The sequence below is a fragment of the Panthera pardus genome, unplaced genomic scaffold (genome assembly GCF_024362965.1).
Source record: "Panthera pardus isolate Hobbes unplaced genomic scaffold, ASM2436296v1 HiC_scaffold_18, whole genome shotgun sequence".
In the NCBI taxonomy this organism is placed as follows: domain Eukaryota; kingdom Metazoa; phylum Chordata; class Mammalia; order Carnivora; family Felidae; genus Panthera; species Panthera pardus.
This window is the reverse complement of record NW_026526743.1, coordinates 24,939,858-24,965,067: the sequence shown is the minus strand read 5'-3', so window position 1 is coordinate 24,965,067 and position 25,210 is coordinate 24,939,858. Positions and strand designations below refer to the sequence as shown.

Genomic DNA, 25,210 nt, shown 5'->3' with positions numbered 1-25,210 from the left:
CATTGGACTTCTGGATTTTATGTGTTATTTCACCCTTTCTCTCTTTTTTATCTTATGCTCTGGAAGATCTCCTTTATTTTATCTTGTTTCTAATTTGGAACATTTTATTTTAGCTATTGTATTTTAAATCTCTAATCACTTTTCTGATTTTTTTCCCCAAAATCAGCCTCTTCTGGTTTTATAAAATCTTTCTCAAATCTCTTTGAGTTGTTTTTTTCTATTCCCTGATTATGCTTCTTTCCACCAGAATTTGTTTTTCACATTTAAATATCTTGGTCTTTCACTCTCAAGCTGCTAGATCTGCTAATATCTCAGTGATCTTTGCATGTCTTGTCATATTTGAGAAAGAAGGTCCACACACCTGGGCTGCATCTTCCCAGTGAGAAATCTGACTGGGTGCTCTGGGTGTGAGGTGGGGGAGGTGAGTGGGAACTCATTTTGAGACTGAAGGCACCCAACTGCCAGAATGAGGGCTTTAATGTTGAATGCTAAAAACCTTAGATTCTCTGATATGGATTATTTAATTTCTTTTTTTTAATGTTTATTTATTTTTGAGAGAGAGAGAGACAGACTGAGTATGAGCTGGGGAGGGGCAGAGAGAAGAGGGGACACAGGATCTGAAACAGTCTTCAGGCTGTGAGCTGTCAGCACAGAGCTGGTTGCAGGGCTCGAACTCATGAACCGTGAGATCATGACCTAAGCCCAAGTCAGATGCTTAACTGATTGAGTCACCCAGGTGCCTCTGATTGTTTAATTTCTTTGAAGAAGAGCTGTCAGGAACTTGTTTGTTTTTGCCTGAGGGTAAATGCCAGCTGCCTGCACTTGCTGGGTATGTGTGCAAGGGACTGGGTTACGGTGGGGTTGGGAGGTGGTGGAAGCAGGTGGGTACAGTTGATCCACCGTCAGAGCTTGCCCAGGTCCCCTCAGGCTGACTGGCTGCCCTCCTTTGCAGCCCTCACAGCGCCACTCTCTACTATGTTCCTTACCTATGAACCCTCTCCCATCAACTTCCTGGCCTCCAGATGTGTGTCCACTCTCTCATCCTAATGTGACACTCCCTTACCCTATTCTCCCTCAGGTATGGGTTTATTCCTTTGTGTACTTCTGTTCCTTTAATGCTGAGTCAAGGCAGAGAGAGCATGTCTGATTTATTAATAAAGGTTAAAAAAAAACCCCAAACATTTACTGTTTGTTATCTCACAAGTAATATTTCTAACAAAAACCGCTATAAATTACTGAGATATTTCTGTTAATATAAATAACTTATCTTTTATTGCTTAAAAAAGTAAACAAGTAATATACAAAAACAGGTTCCTTATGAAAATGCAAATATCAAAGGATGTAGACTATACAGGGAAATTGGCTATTCCCTTCCTTATTTCCCTAACCCAATTCTGCTCTCTGCCCAGGAATTAATTGTTATTAATAATTGGGTGTATATCCTCCACTATTGCTAATGGATTTACATATCTGTGTTCATCAGTATGGTTGTCAGGGTATTTATCTTTTTAATTTAGGTAGGATCCAGTTTTATGTGAATTTTAACTTGCCTATATGTCTTTTCTGGCAGTGGAAAAGTGGAGCTATAATTCTTTCCTCTACTGGTTGACATTTAAGTAGTTTAGTTTTTCTTTTTCTAAAAAGACAAAATCTATTACTTTCCTGTTTCAGCTTTCTGCCCAAATTGAGAAACCCTTGTGATATCTGTAAAGAATCCCAGTCGATTAAACTAAAAAACCTAATTGAATGAAATATAGCAAGTTGAACAGATCATACTATATGACAATATTTAGAAGTACAGCACTAAAACTTCTTTGTTAAAATTCATGTTATCCTATCCCAGCTAATAAATGGATCAGAATCAAATCACATTTATTTTGCTCAGCATTGAGGCAAGCCAGCTTGCATTATCTCTCAAACATACTAATAACAAACACCCAGATTCTAAATGTTCTTGTTCCCCCTCTACTGTTCTTTTCTTACTATTTGCTGCCTATTTTTCTTAGTTTATTCTCCATGCTCTAAACTCTTGATTTACTGGTCATGTTTTTGTTATAGGTCTTGAAACTGGAATCAATTTAACATCAAGAGGACCACCAGATTGTTAATTTCCAGATGAATCCCATTTATAACAATGTATAAGAATATCTATTGACAAAAATACACATTTTGGGGACCTTGATCCCTACTTGCTCTGGAGAAAGGTCACATTCTCCACTTTTGAAGAGCAGAAATCCTTTGCATGGCTAGTTCTGGCAGGTCTTTATATTGTTCCATGACAAATATTTTGAAAGTTCGACTATGTTTGGTTAGCATTGACTTTCTTGGGCTCTCTGGCAGAATTTTCTTTTTTTCTTCACTTTCATATTTCTTTATCTATAGAAGCCTGGTGTTCACTGGTGTCCATCTGCAAGGTTGGGTCAGAACTCCAGCTTACACTCTGCTTTTAACAAAAAGGACAAGAGTTACAATTGCTTACGCTCGAAACTACAGGCAGGCATTTGTATGTATGCACCTGAGCTCTTGATCTCTAGGCTCCAACCCCCACTTCACAGATGAATCCTCATGAGCCCATGGGAAGGGACACCTGAAGGCACTAGCTACTAGATGAGTGACTTGTAGGCTAGCTAATGGCCCCCCAAAGTTATTCACACTCTAATTCCTGTAACCTATGAATGTTATGTTAGATGGAAAAAAAAAAAAAAAAAAGAAGAAGAAGAAGAAAAGGACTTCACAGATATGATTAAGTGAAGGACCTTGAGATGCAAAGATTATCCTGAATTATCCAGGTGGGCCCTAACTGTAATCACATATATCATCATAAAAGGGAGGCAGAAGGAGATCTGACTCACATAGGGAGGAGCAGATAAGGCAGTGAGATCATGGAGGCAGAGAATAAATATTGTGGCCATAAATCAAGAAGTGCCAGCAGCTACTAGAAACTGGATGAGGCAAAGGACAGATTTTCCCCTGGACCCTCCAGAGGAATCACAGACCTGCTGACACCTTGGTTTGGTCCACTGATACTGGTTTTGGACTTTTGACCTCCAGACCTGTGAGAGAATAAATTTCTATTGGTTGAAGTCACTAAATTTGTGGTAATTTGTTATGGCCATAAGAAACTAACATAGTGATTTTGTGACCTTTCTAGGCCAGTTTCCTGATCTGCAAAATAAGGACATTAATGGCAATACCTAGAACTTGAAAAAACTAATGAATGCAAAATGTCTGACAGGGTGCCTGGTACAAGGTTAACACTCAACAGAGATTAAGTGTTATTATTACCAATTGGCTCTGATAGGAACAAGTATGGGGTGCTTTGGAAACATATGGGAAGGAAGGGCAACTAACCCAGCCTCTAGTTCGTATGGTGCACATGACCAAACAGTAAGATTAACAAGACATTTTAGATGCAAAGAAGTTGAAGTTATTTAAAAGTTATATGGCATTTATTGACCATAAAAAATCCTCCATCCCCAATTTTTAAGAGTGACTGCAACCATCAGGGAAACACTTTTTAGGTGGTCACTTGTCCCCTGGTGGATTCCCCAGCAACTTTCCTATTTGTCTGGCTTGGATTCTGAATGGTCATTCAAGGACACATTAATTAATTAATGAAACATAAGAATAAAGACTGCTAACTGGGACTTGGAAATGTAAACTCAGTTGCCTATTAAGAATGTAATCAACAACCCTCACACTTTGCTGTGCTTTCTGTGGAAATGAGCAGAGAGCAGGCTGAACCCATCTTAAGTGCCTGGGGTCCCCAACAATGATGGATTATTTCTCCCTGAGGGCTGCCCTGGAGCGGGGCCAGAACATTTGCTTTGAGCTGTTTCCATTTGTTCACCCAGCTCCCAGAGACGTCATCACCTGCACTGTGGGTTGTTCTGGGCTAGTGATGGAGGAGTCAGCAGCATGGCCTGGAGTGGCTCTCAGTGGGCTGCAGCCAGCTGACACACGCCACTTAGGTTTCCAAGGAGCCAAGCTGTCTCCACTCACGCAAGGCTGATGCACTTGTGGCTAAATGCGTTGAAGCCAGGGCCCTGTGCCAGATTCAGGGCATGAAATAGAATGCCACCTCCATCACCAGGGAAACAATGGTCTGCATGCATGATTTAAGCCAGGGCCAACGAGAAAGCTCAAAGGGACGGTCAGCAGAGGAAGGGAGGAAGGGAGACCAGAGGGCAGCTTGCAAGGATTTTGTCTTGGGTTATAACCGTTGACAAGCCACTTAACTGCCCACATATTTAAGTTTATCTGGGTATAAGATGGAGGCAACAATATTTACACATCTCACTGGGGACTCACGAAAACAATATTTCTGACAGACCACTGGGGCTCCATGGATGGAAGGTGGTATGTAAGTGCAGATGATAAACTTACTGTGTGTTTGTGCTTTTAGCAGGTGCATTAGGGGGATGTAGACCCTCCAGAAAACACTTGTAGAATCTGATCAAAAACAAACAAGCAACAATAAAAGCTAACAGTTTTAGGTGCATGGATTTGTCTTTGGCTTTGTGCATATTTGGGGGAAATGCATGTTTAATTCAGACTTCAGAACCTTTTTCAAATTTACTGCTGTGATTAGTGCTGATAGGTCCTTCTATCATCTGAGAATGCTGTAGTTGGGGATTGTTCCCAAACATTTGCCAACTTCTCTCTAAAAAATTTTCAAGTTAATTTTACTGTGTAGTTTGAGTTGCACATGGTGTCTGGGACATTTGGTTCCAAGTTGGAAGGGTCCAAAAATCTGTATAAAAAACAAAGCGCAAAGAGGATTTGTTGATCTTCCCCCCTGGGGTTTGCTACATCTGAGGAGTCCTTCTGAGTCTGTTTTACCTCCCTACGTTCTGTTCATTTAAGGCCAAGCAATTGATCTCAGACCTCCCCATAAGGTTATTAAATGTTGTTTTCTGTCAGCTAGGGACTCAAGGGAGTCTATTACTCTGTTCTTCGTTAATTAAACCTCTCTCTGGTGCATATTGTCTCTCTAGTAATTCCTGTGGGTCCAGGTAAATGTTGATTATTATAGAAAAACAAACTTGTTTAATAACACAAATAATACACATTAAAAGATTTAGAATAATTATATCAAAGCAATATGGAAAATAAAGATCATCTACAATTAACCATATTGGTATATATGCATATTTCAGACAAACATGTGACCTAATGTATGACCTGCTGTTGTCCAACCTGCTTTTGGGGTGAGGTTTTCACCTATTGAGTCTGAGGAGAACATCATAGATCCTCAGAGTCTCCGCCAAGGGGAGGGGTCCTGCTTCTATTGTATGCTGGAGGCTGGGGGGGGGGGGGATGTGTGGTGGTGCTGGGGGTTGGGGGGGTGGATGGGGACCTTAGAACCTCAGTCAGCACTGGTTTTCAAAGACTTGTTCTCTCAGATGTCACTCCACTTCCTTAGCACTCCTGTGTTTTGGCAACAGCTACACCCCAGAACTGGTAAACACTTGCTGATTTTAGCTTCTGTGTAGATGATGATCCTGCCTCCTGATCCATTTGCACCCTGTTATCAGGTGCTTTAGTCCCCTCCGCCCCCGCTTCGCGCTAGCGGTACTTGATTAAGGCATAGCTTACCTGCAGTACAATGTACAAATCTTAGAGGCTATTGAACACAGCAGACCTGTATGCACACATGCGTACACCGATGTGACCACCACTCAGGATATAAAACATCTCCAGCATCTCCGAAGTGGCTTTGTGTCTCCTCTGAGTCAGTGCCCCCCCACCCCTAGGTAATTATTCCATACATTCTTAAACACTAATTTTATCATGTTATTTCCTACCTAAGAACATTCCATAGGATTGTTGTCCCTATATCTTGCTGTTTTGGGTCTAAATGTTGCTGCCCGATTTTCTGGGTCCACTCTCTTTCAGATCCTGCCTGCTGAATCATCTGATTTTCCATCCACACCTCTTGGCCTGAGACCAGCCTGTGCACTGTCTCTCCCACCTGCCAGGCTCTAGCTGGAGATCTGTCCACACTGTGTCCTTACAAAAAACTGCCCTTTCTTTGGCCTCCCCAGATCTCACCCATCTTCCAAGGCTCAACTCAAGTCCCATTTCCTCCAAGAAATCTTCCCTCTTTGCCAATTTTTTTTCTAAGTTCTTTGCATCCCTCTTACACCTGAATTAGTTAACACCATATGACTGAGTTTCTGCAGAGACTTGGGCCATGGGAGCCCAGCTAATATGCCGTTCCTACTTGTGATCCCTGCTGAGCATTTCTGTCTTGCAGCACAAGATTCCCCAAATGCTCCTTTCTTTTCTCTCCCATTCTCTCACATTGTGGGACTGCCCCAGGTCTGCCGCTTTGCAACTCCAGTCCCTACTCACTGTCTCTCCTCTTCTTTCCTTCTGTACTCTTGGCACTTTGCTCCCCAGCTCAGCCAAATCCTCTCTTCCAGACCTCAGGCCCCATCTTACCATCCTTTCTTTGGATTTGACACAAAAAATCCTGAAACCAGGCTCTCTTCAGAGGGTAGGGATAGACTGAGAAGAGAGAATCTAAGCAGATGAAGAAGGAATTCTTTTTATCAGATATGGTAGGGCTGGAAACTCTGATATATCTTACAATTTTGCTCCATTGCACCCACAGCCTTTGAGTCTAGGAGTTAGTGACTACCTCATTTTCTCTGTTGTCCCAAAGAGTTAACTTTGCTCCTGCCCAGACTTTCTGAGTTTCCCATGGCACATAGAGAGTTCTGAGCTCACAAGGGTTAGCACAATCAAGGGGTTTAAATAAGATATTTCCACTGATTGCTTACCACAGGTCCACCTTTGATAAGGCTCAGAAAAGTGAGCTCATATCAAAAGCCTACACCCCCTTCTCTGACTCTTTTCAGTCAGGCCAGTTGAGTCAGGGTCCCAAAGTGATGAGGTGGGGGAGGGAGAGAGGTTTAGAAACTCTGCCCACTGCTGCAAACACAGGCCCTAGAGCTATAGAGCCAGGTCCAAGTCCCAGCATTGCATAAACTCTCACTGTGAGCCCCAGTCTCTGACTGGGGAAAATGGGGAACGTAATCCATCTACGTCAAAAAAATGTAAATGTGAGCACATGTCAAAGTATTTTGCAAGGGGAGATATCTTCCCTGTGTGAGCTGGTAGAAGGGCCAGCAATGCAATGTGTTGGTATGAAACGGGTTGGCCTGATTCTAACTTGCACATATAATTGTGTTTTTGAACTGGCAGTTGGCAAATGCAGCTCCCCAGAGACAAAGTCGGGTTCTAGATAGAAGATGTTTTAGTTAGATTCCTTTCAGTTGTAAGCTGACTCGGAGTCTGGCTGCCAGCATTTATATTATAGGGTCTTACTCTGACTTTGGAAAGTGGCTTTATTACTCCAAGCCTCAGTTTACTTGTCTGTGAAGTGGGGATAATAGTCCCTTCCTCTTATAATTATTGAGGTGCAAAAGGTAATTTACGCAAAGTTGTAGCACAGTGCTGGACACATAGATGTGCTCAGAAAATATTAGTGCTTTCATTACTTCCTAACAAGTGTTGCTTGGTAAGTGTTGAATGAATGAAGGAATGAAGGAATGAATGGCTGTTGGTCTGGATTTGGCTTCTGTGAGTGCTTTTTTGTTCTTCTCTAGTATTTTCAGACTGGTTTCATCTGATTAGTCCGGGAACAATTTTCACTAGGCATGGGGAAAAGGAATTGACTAAATACAAAAGCTTCCCGCAGGGGTTGGAATGCTGACCATGGAGGAGAGTGACATCCTGGGGGCAAATCCACTAGCCACCTGAGAGCTGGCCGGGGACTTCCCAAGCTCAGGCCAGGTTTCCATGTAGCTGTCATTTCCCTCTCTGCTTCTTCAGAGAGTCCAGCTTGACTTTGGTTTTATTCCCAAGCCTAGTTCCTAGATTCATCTTGGCAGGACGGTGGCTGTTGTTTTACTATCTTTCTGGGTAGCTTTACTATCTTTCTGAGACCATTGTAGACATTTTTCTATGAAAAAATAAGCAACCAATATTGTATCTGGGGGTCCCAGACCCTTTGCCCCCTCCTCATCTACCCAGACAACTGTCAGAGCCAAGCCTGTGGGGCAGAGCCTAATCTTGTCTACACACACACACACACACACACACACACGTGCACGCACATGAACGTATATATCCCTCTTACACCCACGTCGTGGGGCCAGAGTTCCATGGCTACTCTGAGGGCAACAGTTTTGCTATCTGGTCCTGTTTTTGCCATTAACTTACTATATGACCTTCAGAAAGTCCCTTCCCCTCTCGTGGCTTCAGATTCTCCATCTACAAAATGAGAACACTGACCTCATGCAGCAGGAGTAGGTCATGCCTTCTCCCTCACTGCAGCTCCAGTCTCTGGGGCTCTGTATGTCTTTGTTGCTTCCTGAATAGTTTTACTCAAAGAGGGAACAGCTAGACCCTCCCAGCCTGGAGATAACTAACCAGGCTTCCAGCCAGGGTGTAAGCAGCCCCTGCGAAGAAAAGAAGGGTCCCCTACTCTGGCTAATTGGACCTTTCTTCTGTCCTGGAGAGCTGCCTGAATCAGGGAGTGATTCCCAGCTCCTCTCCTGGGCCCCTTGCACCAGGATCCTGGGTTTTGAAATCAGGTCAGTTCTGCCCTAGGCTCCCTCCCTTCTTTCCTCCCTCCTCAGACCACACGGTGTTTGTTTCACAGCTGGACACTTCATTAAGTGATGCAGGAAGTAGGCCCCCCAGGAAGCAGATACCACCCAGCAAACCAGATAACAGAGCGAAGCCTCTGGATGCCTTTGGGGCCTGGGGCAGGGTCAGAGATAAGCGGAAATGCCAGGCTTATCACTGCTGCCTGAGTTCTAGAGAAATCATCCTGGCTGGCCAGCCCACCTCATTCCCAGCACTCCTGGGGCTGTTGGGCATCTCCAGGCAGAGTAAACACTGAGTTGGCACAACGGGCGCAGCCGCAGGAAGGGGACTCTGTGCCCACTCAGTCACTTCACGGCTCCAGCGCCAGAGGCCAGCAGCGGGCGTCAGATTACATCCAGATATTTGCGGTAAGGGCGCTCCAGGCCGGTCTCCTTTGAAGTAGGAGTCTGAGGGACAATTGTTAGGGTCATGCGACTAAGGAAGCCTTGGTGACAATTATCCCCCAGACGTAGGTCCTCTTGGACCAAGAAGCACGGTCAGCAGGAAGCTCTGGTTGATGGATACGGCCCAGGGATGGTCAGCTTGGGCCTCCTCAACTAAGGGTGTAGCGGGCAGACAAGGCCTGGTGGCCGCTAACCCCTAAATTGTCCGAGTTGAACCTGTGAGACTTTCTGGGGTTCTGTTTCATATCTGATTTCCTTTCCTGAATAAGCTCTGCTTAATGGAGGACAGGTTTGCACTTTTTGAGTGCACATCAGCTAATTGTGCATACAAGGGAGATGGCCTGGGTGGGCTGGTACCTGTGGGAGCTGATTTAGGACGGGGGAGATACCTCCTTTCCCTCCTACCACCCCACAATGAGGTGGCTGGACACACTGCTGTCCTGTTGGCTGACCATCTGGAGCAGGGCTAGGTGGGGGGTGTGAGTTGTAATCTCCAAAGTTTTCATGGACTTACCGCATGCCAGGTATGGTGCAAAATGTTTCATTTACATGAATACTCAAACAGCCCTGTGCTTACTGCACTGTCCTGCACCCCTTTACAAGTGAGGAAAGCTGCATTCAGAGAGGTTAAGTTTCAGCTATGCAGCTGGCCAGGGGGCACTTTTCTGTGAAGTAGAAAAGCATACCTTTTCTCAAGCTACGTGGCCTCCATCTCTCAGAAAGCTGTCATATTTGATTTCGTTACAAGACCCTCGCTAGAGCCCTCACTGCGGTGTGCTGCAACGCTTGTTATGACCATACACATCTGCAAAGTATAGGACACGTTGTACATGTTGTACCCTGAGCTCTGCAAAACCTACTTCCCTTCCTGCTTCCCAGCAGCAAACACAGGGGAGTCTTTCAGTGGTTTCTCCTAGTATTTGCCTCCACTTTCCTCCTTGTCAATTTTGTACATTGTCTGTGCGCTTCCTATTAAGAGAAATGATTCAGCTTTGTCACTTTCCCACTTCCCCTCCCCCATCCTTACAACATCACTGTTTTAACTTTGTAAAGTGTTGACCTCATTACAGCATAATAGTGTGAACAATATTATGCAAATAGTATTCACTAAAAAAATCAATCATGTACTTTAATGTCCTTCTTTCAAAAGGTGCTTAAATTGTTTACGTCTCTGAAAGTCTTTTTTTTCCCTTTTAATGTTTATTTATTTATCTTGAGAGAGAGAGAGAGAGAGAGAGAGAGAGAGAGAGCATGCATGGGCAGGGGAGGGGCAGAGGGAGAGAGAATGAATCCCAAGCAGGCTCTGCACTCAGTGTGGAGCCAAAGAGGGGGCTCAGTCTCACAAAGGTGAGATCATGACTGAAATCAACAGTCAGAGGCTTAACTGACTGAGCCACCTAGGTGCCCCACATCTCTGCAAGTCTTAAAAATGCTTCCTTCTGTCCTTTGACAATGTGCAGTGTCTTCAAATTTCTAATCTAGAATATACTACATTCAGTCTGTTCCAGTGTCCAGTTGTTTTAGAATGAGAAGTCTGATGTCATCCTGATTCTGGTTCTTTGGCACATGATTTTTTTCTTTCACATTTTGGGGAGATTTTATAATCTCTTTATCTCTGTGTTCAAAAATTGCATGATGACTGTAGTATTTCTTTGATAAATTCCTACCCTCTTTCATTTCTCCTGAAATTCCAGTTAACTAGATATGGGGCTGGATCCATTATCTACTTTTATCTTTTCTCTCTCTACATAGGGCTCTTCATCTTTTAATTCTCCTTTCTGGGATATTATCTTAACTTCATTTTTTTCATCTCCATACTGGATTTTAAAATGCTAACATTCATGGGGTGCCTGGATGGCTCATTTAGTTAAGCATCTGACTCTTGATTTTGGCTCAGGTCATGATCTGATGATTCGTGGGTTTGAGCCCCCAGTTGGGCTCCACCCTGACAGTGTGGAGCCTCCTTGGAATTCTCTGTCTCTTTCTATCCCTCCCCAGCCTCTCAAAATAAATAAATCAACTTAAAAAAAAATAAAATTTTAACATTTGTATTTTTAATTTCCAAGACTGCTCTTCTATTCTATGCCTGTTCTTTCCCCATAACACCGTCTTCTTTTTTAATGGATGGAATTGCGTTTCATACTTTTCTGTGGCAACTAATGAGAGCCTTTTTGAAACTTTCTTCTATTTCTTGTTTTCTCTGTTTCCTCAATGATTACATTTCTGTTTTGGGGTGCTCCCCTTTTCACCTTGGGGGCTTTCTTTGAATACCTGGTGATATTTTTTTTTATCTGTGCATATTTCAGAGTAAGGCACAAAAAACTGGCTGAGTGGTTGAGGCTTGTGGACTGGCTGGCTTTGTTGAGGATGACCAGATGAGAAGCTCCCAGGAACCTCCAGTGCCAGTACATAGAGCTATTGTATTATGGACTATTGAGTTTCTCCAGAAACAGACCTCTGATCTCCATGGAGGGTGGGGGTTCTCCTGGCCATGCCTGTTCTATGCTGAAGTGGGGAAGGAGGAGAGCCACTACTTTGGAATGGACTCCTTAGCCTTGCATTTCTCCTCCCTTCTTATTCTACTTGGAGTCTCAGGGTCCACAGGGGTTGTACAGGGAAAGCTGGCTGTCACCAGAAAGGCCAGGGAAGAGTCTTGGGTTCAGTGCACGTTGACCCCAGCCTATGACAAACAGAGGTCAGTCTATGTTTTTCTGGGAGTGGATCAGTTGTCCTGTCCTTACCCAGGAAAGATGAAGTGTCACTGGATTTACTACTCTGTACCCAATCAGCATGGCTGTCTCTTCTCTGGTCTGTGTTGATTTGACTTGAGGGATGGAATGGCCCCCTTCTCCTCTGGGCAGGTGCCATTACCCATAAAGAATTGCCCATGGCTCTTGCTGTGCCCTGTACATCAGGGAGAGTTGGAGAGAAGCTGTGCGTCAGCCCTCACAGATCTCATTTCTCCTCAAGGCAGAGAAATGACAGGTATTCAAACTTGTCCTCCTGGCTGCTCTTTTTCATCAAAGAACCCTCAAGGAATTCACCTGTCGGCATATTCCAAGTTTTTTCCCATGAGGCCCCAGAGCTTACTGCTGGGAATTGTCAAGGCATCTTACCCTGCACTTGTTTGTTGTGGAAAACCCCAGCTGCTGCTCCTTCCATAAGTCTCCTGATGCTCAGCCCAGCCTCCTGCACAGCTGGAGCCCCCTTAATTCATTTCTTCCATACGTTTGTGTTGAATACCCACAACCTGCCAGGCATGTTGGTGCACCTGAGGATTAAGGCAAGTCCAAGGACTGTTCTGACCCCAGGGAACAACGAGCTGGTTCTGAAACAGTAGAGGATGCAGCAGCCACATTTCTAGTGAACCAGCTGCCTTGCAATTACTTGCTGCTTAAGGGAGACCTAGGGGTAAATCCTTTTGTAATTTAAATAGTTAGCTTTTGATATAGACATATGTCTGGGACATTTTGTTTTCCTTTGGGTTCAAATGGACTTTCAAGATAGGTTTCCAGGTTTTTTTTTTTTAATTTTTAATTTTCAAATTTATATCCAAATTAGTTAGCATATAGTGCAGCAATGATTTCAAGAGTAGATTCCTTAATGTCCCTTACCCTTTTAGACCATCCCCCCTCCTGCAACCCTTCCAGCAACCCTCTGTTTGTTCTTTATATTTAAGAGTCTCTTATGTTTTGTCCTCCACCCAGTTTTCATGTTATTTTTGCTTCCCTTCCCTTATGTTCATCTGTTTTGTATCTTAAATTCCTCATATGAGTGAAGTCATATGACATTTGTCTTTCTCTGACTAATTTCGCTTAGCAATGTTTCCAGGTTTTATTAAGCCAAGAATGTAGGCTGCTCCAAAGATCCCCGCAGCAGTGGCCTGTGGTACACATTGGTGGAAACTCCCTCCTGGAGTTAATAAACCTTCTAGCCTTATAAATCACAATGCTTCATAGTACTTACTTACAAGATTTTCTTTGGATGAGGAATGCCTGAAAAGTATGCTCCTCCAGCTTTTGTAAATTCGGCTCAGTCAACCCCTCCTAGAAGCTGGGTTTGTCTCTTTAGACTGGTGGGGACTGCATCCCACAAAGATTATCCATACCTGCTGTTGGACAGGTGTTGGGCTGGTGTTAGATGCAGATTTCTCTGGGTAGCCGCTTCCCTAAGTGTGATCCAGGGACCCCTAGCTCCACAGAGAAGTATGAGGTGGTAAGTGTAGAGGAAGGGGTGATTCCCTGGTCAGGTGCTGGTTTCTTTCTGTAGCAGATGAGATCCTGCTGAGGCACATCTTGAATCCCCAAGAGGAGCTGGAGCACAACATTCCCCAAACATCTTTTCCCAAGAAGAGTTTGTATGTTTGGTTTAAATCACAGTGCTGTAACAGACTAGCATTTTTATGAGCATGTTCCTGATATTTCTACCAATGACACCCAGGCCTGTGCTCTCCAGAAATGAGTCTGAATTTCTATACTGGCTGCTTAGGGCAGCTATCCCGATGGAGGGTCAGGTAGTGAGGGGGTTTGTGGTCAAGCTGTACTTATGTAGCAAGCTCACCCATAGCTTAAAATAGCAAAATGATCTAAAGGTGCTTTTAGATGTCAGGTTTCCAGGTCAAAGTTTATCCTCATGATTGCTTTTATTCCAGAGGAGGAAGTGTAGCAGGACACTACAAAGGCCCTCCCTGGGGCCAGCATTGGCTACAGCTTAGCTAGCCTCAGGATACCCCGTATTGGGGCAACCTTGGACAAATTCTCTCACCCTTTGCTTTCTCCCTAGGAGGGCCTGGAATAAAATGGTGTCAGTCAATCGTTCGCTGGCAGCTTAGGGACTCTCTGGTGGCTCCTAACACCCCACCTCAGTGTCAGCCTGAGCATCTCCTTTGCTTTATTTATTGATGCTTCTGTATTCAAACCAAGGGTTTTGAGGCTAAAATGTTTGGAAACTACAGGAAACACAGGCCCACTTGCTCTCTAGGCTGCTACTATGTTAGTTCTAGTGTATAGAGATTGGGTGCCTGATGCCTACATGGTCAATGCTGGAGGAGCAGGGGTGGGGGGTGGGGCACCACTGGTGGGTGTTTTCCAAAGGGCTCTGTGAGGAACTTGACCTGAAGAATGGCACTTGGCAAGTAGCCTAGGCCATTTTCCCTTACTTCTATTTTCAGGTACAAGTGGCTAGTGACTGAGGGCCCATTGTGGGGAAGGATCTGCCAATTCACCCAAAAGGCAGCTTAAACACATATTTGGGGCACCTTCAAAGTAGGAGCACCAAAAATTGGTTTTAATTTGTGGAAGCATCAAAATTTTTATCATGGCAAAAATCAGAATGACCTCACATTTATTTTTGGTTTTGCTTTCCATCATGAATTCAATGTGTTTGTGGCAAGTATGATACCATTTGCTCCTCAGTGCTTTGGGCCTCTAAAGGTCTACCCTGGGATCCCTGGACCCCTTGTAAAGTCCAGCTTTCTGGTTCATTACCTAAAGGACCCCCTTTCTTCTAACCTTTAGTCAACTATCCAAACTCCTGCCTGCCTTGGATAGATTCTTAAAATATTTGCCAATCAGCACCCTCTCAGAGAGGAATGTTAAATGCTGCCATGATGTCAAAGGGGCCCCAAGGAGAAGGGCCTTGCCAAACCCAGCCTATCACTCATAGCCACAGCAGAGTGGGAGATAAGCAAGGCTCAGAGAGAGTCTGGTCCTCTGGACTCCCTAAACAACCCAGGCGCTGTGGGGTGAGGCTGTTAGCTACCAAGAACAATGAAACTTCCAGATATCACTGCCCAAGTGAAAACTAGGAGTCTGTGGATTTTCTGATTCCTCGTCCTTGTCAAGCTTGCTTCAGGATGTCTGAAGCCTCCAAGGAGGGTGTGGAGACCTGGGGGCTGCTGGTGTCAGGCAAGGCCTGCTTAACAACCATGGACAAAAAGCTTAACGTGCTAAACGAGAAGGTTGACAAACTCTTGCATTTCCAGGAAGATGTCACGGAGAAATTGCAGTATGTGTACCAAGGCATGGGCCACCTGGAGCAGGGCCTACACCGCCTGGAGGCCTCTCACATCCTGGGCCCCGGTGGGGCTGACCATACTCCTCCCGCTGACGCACAGGCTGGGTGGCCAGAGGTCCTGGAGCTGGTGAGGGCTGTGCGGCAGGATGCTGCCCAGCATGGTGCCAGGCTTGAAGCCCTATTCAGGATGGTCGTGGCCGTGGACAAGACCATAGCTTTGGTGGGGGCTGTGTTCCAGAACTCGAAGGTGATGGATTTCATCATGCAAGGGAGTGTCCCTTGGAGGAAAGGAAGCCTGGCTGATGGCTCTTCAGAGGTTGGTTCTTGCTTCCCTATCCCAGTAACCCTTCTGGCTGAAAGGGAGACCCCAGTGACTCTGGTGGGGACACTGGCCAGGCAGCTAGTCTTAGGAGAAGCAGGAGCTGTTGTTCTCTTCCTGTGTCACCTGCATGACCTGTGGATGGAGAAAGAAGAGGGTGAACCTGAGAGCTCATAGGTGGATTTTCACACGGGTCACTGACTGGCTGCTCTTCCCAGGGAAAGGAAGAGGCAGTGCCTCGGTGAGGTCTGTGGGGCCTTGGCCAGTGTCAGAGCACCTAGTGGGGGGAAATGGGCCATTAGGGAGAGGAAGACAGTGAAGCTTATTGGACATTCTAGTAACTTCTTTTTGCTCCCTTTTGTCCTTCACACCTGGAGTAGGAAACAGGTGGGAGCCAGCTTACCTATTAGAACCCCCTTTTAGAACCCTCACCTTCCTGTCCCCAACCTTGTGCTGTGTCCCAGAGTGGGCAGAGTGTGCAGCTGCTTGTTCGAAGATGAGTGTTGACAATGACCCCTAGGGGACACAGGCTATGAAGAAGCCGGAGCCTGGGGGTGGAGTATGGCATTTCTGGGAGGACTGTTCCCAAAGATTGCATAATCAAACCTGCTGGCTAACGGAAGTTTGGCTGGGGTGGGGGTGTTTGTGTATGTGTGAGGTGTATAGAAGCAACATTCTGTTTGGGAACAGCTAAGAGTCAGCCACTTAGCAACACTCAGACGGCCTGGAGCCACCATCTCAGATCCCTGCTGTTATCCACCAGCCTCTGGCAAGAGATAAGCTGAGGTCCGCAGGAGGCTGTGCTGGACTCTGTGTCAGCAGTGAGGCTTTCAGGGGAAAGGCTGCAGGGTTTGCCTTCCTTCCTCATCTGCAGCCAGGCCAGAGCTCACCCTGCTGGCCCCTTCCTCTCCCTGCCCCTCACCTTCTTCCAGAGGATGCCCCTCTCCAGTAGCTCCTTGCTTCCTGCAGCTGTCCTGTGAGTCTGGCCTGCAGGGGAGAGGTGACCTCCCCCTTTTTCACTGATAACCAACCTCAGCTTTAAAGAAGAAAATGACTCTAGTAAATGCACATGATGAAAATATTCATGTGGTAAAAAACATCATCGTGTCCCTTCTACTCCATTCCCCCATCCCCAGTCCCCAAGACTCCTCCTCGAGCAGTGATAGGTGCCAATTTCCTGCAAAACCTCCCAGATGGAGTCTGTTTATAACACACCTCTTTGTTCTATTTTAACTCAAATCATTCACATTATTCTGGCCTTGATTTTTTTTTAACTTAATATATTTTAGGCATCGTTTCATATTTAAAATTGTTTTCAAAATTTATTTACTTATTTTGAGATAGAAAGAGAGAGAGCAGGGAAGGGGCAGAGAGAGAGGGAGAGAGAATCCCAAGAGGTTCTGCACTGTCAGCACAGAATCTGACATGGGGCTTGGACCCACAAACCGTGAGATGATGACCTGAACCAAAATCAAGTCAGATGCTTAACCGACTGAGCCACCCACATGCTCTGTTTCATATTTACACATAGAAATCTTCCTCTTTCTGCAAGTTGGAAAGTTCTCCAGTTGGGGGTGTGTGTCTTAATTTGTTATCTAGCCCTGCGTCATTGTTTTTTTACATTATTTCTTATTTTTAGCTATTATACATAACGATGCAGCAAATATCCATAGAAGTGTGAGCTTATGTCTATGATACACTCCTAGATGTAGCAATGCCATTTGTGTATATAAAGCAAAACTGGCCTTCAAAGGAGTTTTTCCAATTTGGTCTCCTGTCAATAGCATATGGGAATGGTTGTGGCCTCCCCTTTGGCTGACAAAGCATACCATCCAATTTGTTTATTCTTTGCCTGTGTGGGGATTGAAAACTGAGATCTTATTGTGTGTGTGTTTTTTAACATTCTGAAAAATTTTGCGAAATGCAAACTTTTTTATAGGAAAAATTTCAAGCACTTATAGTAGAGATTAGTATCATGCACCCTGTGAACCCACAAGGGGAGGCCGATGTTGTTGCATATATCCTCACCTACTTCCCTCTCTCTAGATTATTTTGAAGCAAATCTGAGACATTGGATCATTTCATCCAAAAAAACTAGCAGTTATATCTAGAAGATAAGGGCTCTTTTAAAAAATGTAATCACATGTACCCCAATGTTTATAACAGCACTCTCAACAATAGCCAAATTATGGAAAGAGCCTAAATGTCCATCAACTGATGAATGGATAAAGAAATAGTGGTTTATATACACAATGGAATACTACGTGGCAATGAGAAAGAATGAAATATGGCCTTTTGTAGCAACGTGGATGGAGCTGGAGAGTGTGATGCTAAGTGAAATAAGCCATACAGAGAAAGACAGATACCATATGGTTTCACTCTTATGTGGATCCTGAGAAACTTAACAGAAACCCATAGGGGAGGGGAAGGAAAAAAAAAAAAAAGAGGTTAGAGTGGGAGACAGCCAAAGCATAAGAGACTGTTAAAAACTGAGAACAAACTGAGGGTTGATGGGGGGTGGGAGGGAGGGGAGGGTGGGTGATGGGTATTGAGGAGGGCACCTTTTGGGATGAGCACTGGGTGTTGTATGGAAACCAATTTGACAGTAAATTTCATATATTGGAAAAAAAAATGTAATCACAAGGGGCGCTTGGGTGGCTCAATCATTTGAGCGTCTGACTCTTGGTTTCAGTTCAGGTCATGATCTCACAATTGTGGGATTGAGCCCTGTGTCAATTTGTCAGTGCAGAGCCTGTTTGGGATTCTCTTTCTCCCTCTCTCTCTCTCCCCTGCTCATGTGTGTTCTGTCTCAAAATAAATAAATATTTAAAAAAACAAACAAAATACTCGTAATCATGATACGATTATCATGACCAAAAAGTACATAGTAATTTAATATTACCAAAGTCAGTGTTCAAATTTTCCTAATTGTCTTATGCTTTTTTCCCCTTACAATTTGTTTATTTGAATCAATATTTAAATAAGACAACTGGTTATATGCCTCTCAAAGCTAATTCTTTTTCTTTAATTCATAAAAAAAATTTAAAACTTTTCATTATGGAAAATTTCAAATGTAGCCAGAAATAGATAGAATAGCATATGTCATTGTAGTTTTAATTTGTTTGCTATATTTTTCTGTGAACTGCCCATGTTCTTTTCCCACTTTTCTATTTCATTTTTTTGTACTTATTGATTTGTAAGAGCTCTTCATATATTAGTGAAATTAGCTCTATATTATATGTGTTGCAGGCATTTCTGAATAGGGGAAATCATAGAACATTTTCTTTTCTGAGTTCTTGCAACATTTCTTCTTGTCTGTTCTGGTCAACTGGCATGTGATTGATCTTTTTTCTGGTCTTTGTGTTTAATACAGCTATCGGTAACCATCTATAGGTTTGGGTCTAGCACCCCAATCAGACTGTCAGCTCCTATTTGATCCGTGACAAGAGGCCTCTACTTCCCTCTGTGTACTGTGGCCAGAGCGGGTCTCATAGGAGGTGTCAGAGAATGGGTAATGAACTGAGACAGACCCCTAGCTATTTAACATATTGTTGGTGTTGAAAAGAGACTTTCTGGAGATCCTGTTCATGTTTCCTTAAGAGGGTAGGGGCATAGTAATGATTTATGGGATTGAATTAAATCCTAGCATTGGCTCCTAAATTTGAAAATTGTGCCGGGACTATGGAATTTAAGAAACAAATGAGCAAAGGAAGAAAAAGAGAGAGAGAGAGAGAGAGACAAACCAAGAAGTGGACTCTTAATTACAGAGAACAAACTGATGGTTACCAGAGGGGAAGGTGGCAGGGGGGACAGGAGAAATAGGTGATGGGGATTAAGGAGCGCACTTTGCCATGAGTACCGGGTATTGTATGGAAGTGTTGAATCACTGTATTGTACACCCGAGACTAATGTAACACTGTAGTTAACTGTATGTTAACTATATTGGAATTAAAACATTTTTAAATGTCCAAAAAAAGAAAGAAAGAAAAAAGAAAATTGTGCCAGGACGTCACAAAGGTCCTCCTTGGGTTTTCTGAAGTGCCCAGTGGTACTTCAGTTTGGTTGTAAAAATGAATTAGAGTATTTCTAGAAGTCAGGTGCTCTTTCATGAAGGACAGGGCCAGGCTCAGCCAGGGGTGGCCCAAATCATAGACAAACTGTTCAGAAGACACCAGTCCTCTAGAATGGTGTTTAGGGTCTCTTCTCCTTCCTCTGGATGAGCTGGAACCAAAATGTTGAGTCCTGAAGACACGACTCAGCTGTGTGTGTGTGTGTGTGTGTGTGTGTGTGTGTGTGTGTTTGCATGTTTAGGTGCGTGTGTACTGCCTACACCAAGAGTGGAGAGAGGGAGAGGACACTCTGAGCCCATCAAGGTCTGCCAAAGGAGAGTTTGAGTGCCTCTCTGCCGGGGTGAAACAGGAGGCATCCCATGATAATGCTTCCTGTTCCCCCAGCTACGGGGGTGGAAGGACAGAGTCTGCAGGAGGCCAACGTAGAGGTCTCTGCTGAGTAGGGGGCCCTGGTCACATTGATGTGCTGGTGCTAATCATAATAACAGCAGCTGACATTTATTTATTAGGTGCCTACCACACGCCAGGGGTGGGGCTGGGTGTTCCCATGTGTTGTTACCTTCAAGAAGACAAAGCTTGGTGTGCTGGGATCCCAAAGGGATGAGCACGTAGTAGGATTGAACAAAGCGGGTACAGTGTAGGAAAAACAGTGGAACAAACCCTCATCCTTAGTGCCAGGGAGACTTTCTGGAGAGGTGAGGACTGTGGTGCCCCAGTTAGAGGGAACTGCTCCAGCTGATTTTTGCCATGTGTCCCTAAAGTTGCCAGATCTTCAGTTTTCTTTTTTTAGGAGAATTTGGGAACCTAGACTTGTTTATAATCAGTTTTATTAATATATAATTTACATACAATAAGTGGCACATACACACAAACTATGTATATAGTTCAACATAGTTCAACAAGTGTGTACATCCAAATCAACACCACCATAATCAAAACACAGAGCAATTCTAAGCCCCAAAATGGAACTTGGAATTTTAATATAAAAGTCTCCTAGATTTAAAGTGTTGATAACAAATTAAAAAAATTAAAATGCTGTGCATGCCAAACAAAATGTGTCTCAAGCTCTTTTTGGCTCCCAGTTGGGGTGTCTGTGGCCAAGTCAAGGGAAAGGGCCTTCAGCAGTGAGTGGGGCCCAGGGTCTCAGCCCAGGCTCAGGGGGGTGCTGTGACCAGAACTGCTGCTGTGATAAGGGCCAGGAGGAGTTTTAGGGGCTGCACCAATCAAAGGCTAAAAACCTCTACAAACACCAAGGGCACCCAGCAAGGGGTCAGGTCATCTAGAAATATTTGCACTTAAAAACACTGAGTACTCCTACCATTTCAGGAGTAAGATCACTGGCCTCATGCAGAGCACTTAGAGTTAAAGGGAGAGCTGCTGAGGGCTTCTCTAGGTCAGACTTTGAGTGTCCTTACGCAATCCATCCATGGATCAATCAATTGGCTCATCGAAGACAGATAGCTCCCTGTCTCAGGCAGGATAAAATCACCAGAGCTACTGAGCACTTACCATGTGCTGGACACACTTGTCCGGACATTTCACAAATTAACTCCCCAATCCTCTCACTAACTCTGTGAGTCAGATAATATTATTCTCCTCATTTCACAGATGAGGAAAGTGAGATACAGAGAAGTTAAGGATCTCTGCCGAGTGGTGAAGATGGGGTTTAAACCCAGCAGGTCTGGCTCAAGAGTCTGAGAGGCTGTGCTTCCTGCCACACTACTGTACTGTAAAGGGGTGACCATAGGATGCATCAACCCAGCTTCCTGGCAGACACTATTCATTGATTGTGGCATTCTCCCTACCCTTCTTTCCCCTCTACCCATCCCCACCCCCTAAACAAGCATGGGTTAATTTGACTTTAGAATCCAAGCAATAGCCATAACTGACTGATCTGAATTATTAACACTTTATGATTAAATTTATTTTCCATTACTGGTCTACGTGCTTTGAGGTCCAGTCTGTTTAGAAGCCCCTGTCAGGTCTGCTCCTTACTGACAATATGAGACATATTACAAAGAACTTGATGACCTTGGGTAAGTGTCTTTGTCCCTATGATGACAATAGTGATATCTACACTCTAGTATTACTGTGAGACCACGTGAAATAACCTAAGTACTTCTACCTTTAGCATATGGTAGGTGTTCCACCTTCTGTGGCCTGAACAATGATGGTGATGATGATCGTGGTGGTTTTTATGGTGTTTCTTTTAGAACAAAGATCGAGTGGAAGAGAAAGGAGCAAAACCAAAGCATGTGCTGAGCACCAGAGCCGTGCAGGCCGAGATCAGGGGGTCTCAGGAAGGTGAGTGGGACCCTATTTGCTTTATTTCACATCACACACATAATAGTTTCAAAATAAAAATACCAATGGCGACAATGTGATCACTGAAAAACTGTTGAAGCTGCTCCTTTTTTTTCTTTTTTCTTTTGTCCTTTATGTATATCCCACTATGTATTCCTATTTATTTATTTATTTAAAAACATTTTTAAATGTTTATTTATATTTCTGCACTGTCATTGCAGAACCCAAAATGGGGCTCGATCTTATGACTATGTGATTCTGCCCTGAGCCAAAATCAAGACTCAAGAGTCAGACATTTATCTGACTGAGCCACCCAGGTGCCCTGTGTTACTGTTTTAAAGTCACTTGGAATAGCTTCTATTAAAGTTTCATTTTCTTTTACAATTTTGTGTAATATTGACATAGTTCTAAAGTCAAATAGACAAAACAAGGTATATTAAGAGAAGTCTAGCTTCTGTCCTTGTTCCCTGCATTGTGTTCCCTCCCTTGCATATGAAAGCATTTAAAAAAGTTTTTGTCTTATCCTTCTTTCTGCCTCTTTAGGCATGAAAGTTTAAGCATGAACATTTTTACCATGTTCTAAGTGGTTGTGAACACACACTCACATATCCTCCCTTCCTAGATAAAGAGAAGCACATACTTTTCTCCACCTGGCTTTTTTTTCACTGTATATCCTGAGATCGCTTCATAGCCACATAAGGAGATATTTGCATCTTTCTATTTTCATGGCTGTGCAGTACTCCTGTGTGATGGGCCATGGTTTAGCCAACCAGCTTCCTACTGGTGGTCACTTGGGTTATTTCTAGTCTGCCTATTATAAAGATGCTGCACAGAACGGCCTTTGCACATTTGTTACAATATCTTTAGCACAGAGTTCTCCATATAGGAATGCATTTTTATGCTGCCTATTTTCCTGTAGAGAGCCAGAAGGAAAACTTGCCAGAGGGGACAGTGGAGACGCTGACTCCCATCAATGCTTCAGGGATAGGATCTGATCTTCTCACCCAGGAAGAGGCTTCACTAGGGCAGGCAGAAGTGCCCCCTGGCCACCTGCCGCTGCCCACAGAGGTGGAAGCCAAAGTTCCTGGAGCATTCATTGAGAACCCTGGGACTGACCTGGAATTGTCTGCAGCACCCAACAGGGTCAAGGAGGCCCCAACCAGCCAGGAGACTTTACCCAGTACAGCACGAGGATCATCATTCAGCAGGCCTGACTCTCGGCCCACAGAGGCAGGCATGAGGCTGACTCCAGGGCTGCCAGTCCAGGCCAAGGCAGCTTACAGTGGTGTAGAAACACCTCCGAGGTAGGGGGTGTTCCTCCATGGTGGGCAAGGGAGGGAGTTAACAGCAGCCCCTCAGCTGGAGCATGGCCAAGAGACTAGCTGCTGAGGCTGAGTGTCACTGTCAGCACAGTGCTGTCTAGCTTCATGAGGGGAAGACAGGAGAAGGTGCAGGCAATGCTTTTGGGAATTTAGAGCACTGTTTCTCACCTGGTGCCCATTACAATTACCTGAAAGAATTTTTTTTAATGTTTATTTATTTTTGAGACAATGCGAGAGATAGAGTGCAAGCAGTGGAGGGGCAGACAGAGGGAGACACAGAATCTGAAGTGGGCCCCAGGCTCCGAGCTGTCAGCCCAGAGCCTGATGCAGGGCTTGAACTCAATGAACCGTGAGATCATGACCTGAGCCAAAGTCGGATGCTTAACCGACTAAGCCACTCAGGTGCCCCCTGAAAGGAATTCTTAAAATACCAGTGCCCAGAGAGTCTGATTTATTCAGTCTGGAGTAAGGCTCAGGTATTTTCTTGCTTTCTTGGTCTTCCTTCCTTCCTTCCTTCCTTCCTTCCTTCCTTCCTTCCTTCCTTCCTTCCCTCCCTCCCTCCCTCCCTCCCTCCCTCCTTCCCTCTTTCTTCCCTCCCTCCCTCCCCCACCTCCCTCCCCCCACTTCCTTCCTTCCTTCCTTCCTTCCTTCCTTCCTCCCTCCCTCCCTCCCTCCCTCCCTCCCTCTCTCTCTCCCTTTCTCTCTTTCTCTTTCTTACAAGCTCCTTGGGTGATTCCAATGTGGAGCAGGGCTGAGAACCACCAGCTCTTAGAGCAATTATAATAGCTACAGGCTGGGGCTCACTGAACTCTCCTAGATGCTGGAATTGACCAAGCTTTTCACAGGCATCATATCTCTGTAGTCTCACAACATTCCCAGGAGATGAGCGTGGTTGCCTTCCCATTTTATTGATAAGGAAATAGGCTGAGAGTAGCCAGGGCCACATGGCTAGGGATTCACAAAGTTGAAATCTGAATCTAGGTTTATGGACTCCAGAAATCTCCTAACTACTGCACCAGCCTCTTTCCTCAGGTCAGCATTTAATTAAGACCCAAATACTAAGGTGGGGAAGAAAGGATGGGCTTTCAGAAAGAGGTTGGTATAGGCTGAATCAATCTAGGTAGCTTTCAGAATTATGCTTGGGGTCCTGAAGGTGGTGTTGTGTCCTCAGGAGGTAGCCTCAGGACCAGCCCTCAGCCCTCAGCAGACACAGTGCAGGAAGACCCAGAACCTGATGACTGCCAAGCTCTCCCCAGCCCTGTGTTCCCCAGCCCTGGGGAACAGTACATCTTGGCCCCCAGGTTGGCTCACTTAAGGGTACTTGTGCTTACCTGTCTTTTCTCAAGGGGGTCTGGTGCCCTCCTGCACCTGTCCTGGGTCATCTTGACCTGTAACAGAGCCCCATCCCTTCCCTGGGCCTGGCATAGGGAGGGGCGCTGCTGTCTGTGTACTGTGGTGACTGGCAGGGAAGCCCAGATGGTTTGTCTGCCTTTGTTCTGGAAGGAAATGAGAGCCTTAACCGGCCAAAAGGAGGGAATCCTGGCAGGCATCCCTGGATCCTAGCCAGGGCTATAAATATGGAATCTAGGGATAGGGATGAACTTGCCATGAACTTGTTAGGGTCCTCAAAAAGATTCTGCATTAGGGGGAAGGTAGGTTGATTGGCAGTGGCTGCCTGTCTAGAGGATCCTGAGGCCCTAGCTGCAGTTGGAGGGACACAGTGCTGTAATTGATTAGTCATGCCTGCCCTCTGCCCTGGGTGTGCTTTGTAGGAGGAGGAAAAACATTGGATACTCAGTGACATGGGAATGCATGTCAGTGCATTTGGGGCATCCCATGCCCTGCTGGGTATGAAGACCAAGTGGGACAACAGTGACTTGTGGCCTTATCAGCTGGCCACCTGACCACCTGGATACTGTTCCAGCAACTGGCTTCCTGCAGTTTCCTGTGTCCTTCAGTTGAGATGAGGCCTGAGCCAGGCTTGGATGCCACCTTCCCACCCTACCTTGTCATCACCAACCCGTATTCACTCCCGAGGGCCACGGTGCAGGGGGGGATTCTGCTGCCTTTTGCCTAAGTCTGGCTGTGGACAAGCTTGCACAGAATCAGTGCATT

At 44.9% G+C, this 25,210-nt stretch overlaps 1 protein-coding gene across 2 annotated transcripts in view; it reads left to right on the top strand.

Moving 5' to 3' along the window:
• Positions 1 to 4,154: 4,154 nt before the first annotated feature.
• MYLK3 (myosin light chain kinase 3) overlaps positions 4,155 to 25,210 on the top strand; it is a 44,673-nt gene continuing 23,617 nt past the window's right edge. Inside the window, exons 1-3 of one of the 2 annotated variants that reach the window (XM_019456047.2) lie at positions 4,155 to 4,363; positions 21,683 to 21,773; positions 22,693 to 23,077. In XM_019456047.2, coding sequence (XP_019311592.1) covers positions 4,346 to 4,363; positions 21,683 to 21,773; positions 22,693 to 23,077 — 494 coding nt within the window. In that variant the 5' untranslated portion in view covers positions 4,155 to 4,345. Of the gene's footprint in view, positions 4,364 to 14,732; positions 15,397 to 21,682; positions 21,774 to 22,692; positions 23,078 to 25,210 lie in introns of those variants that run through there. The other variant, XM_019456046.2, reaches the window with a different exon arrangement.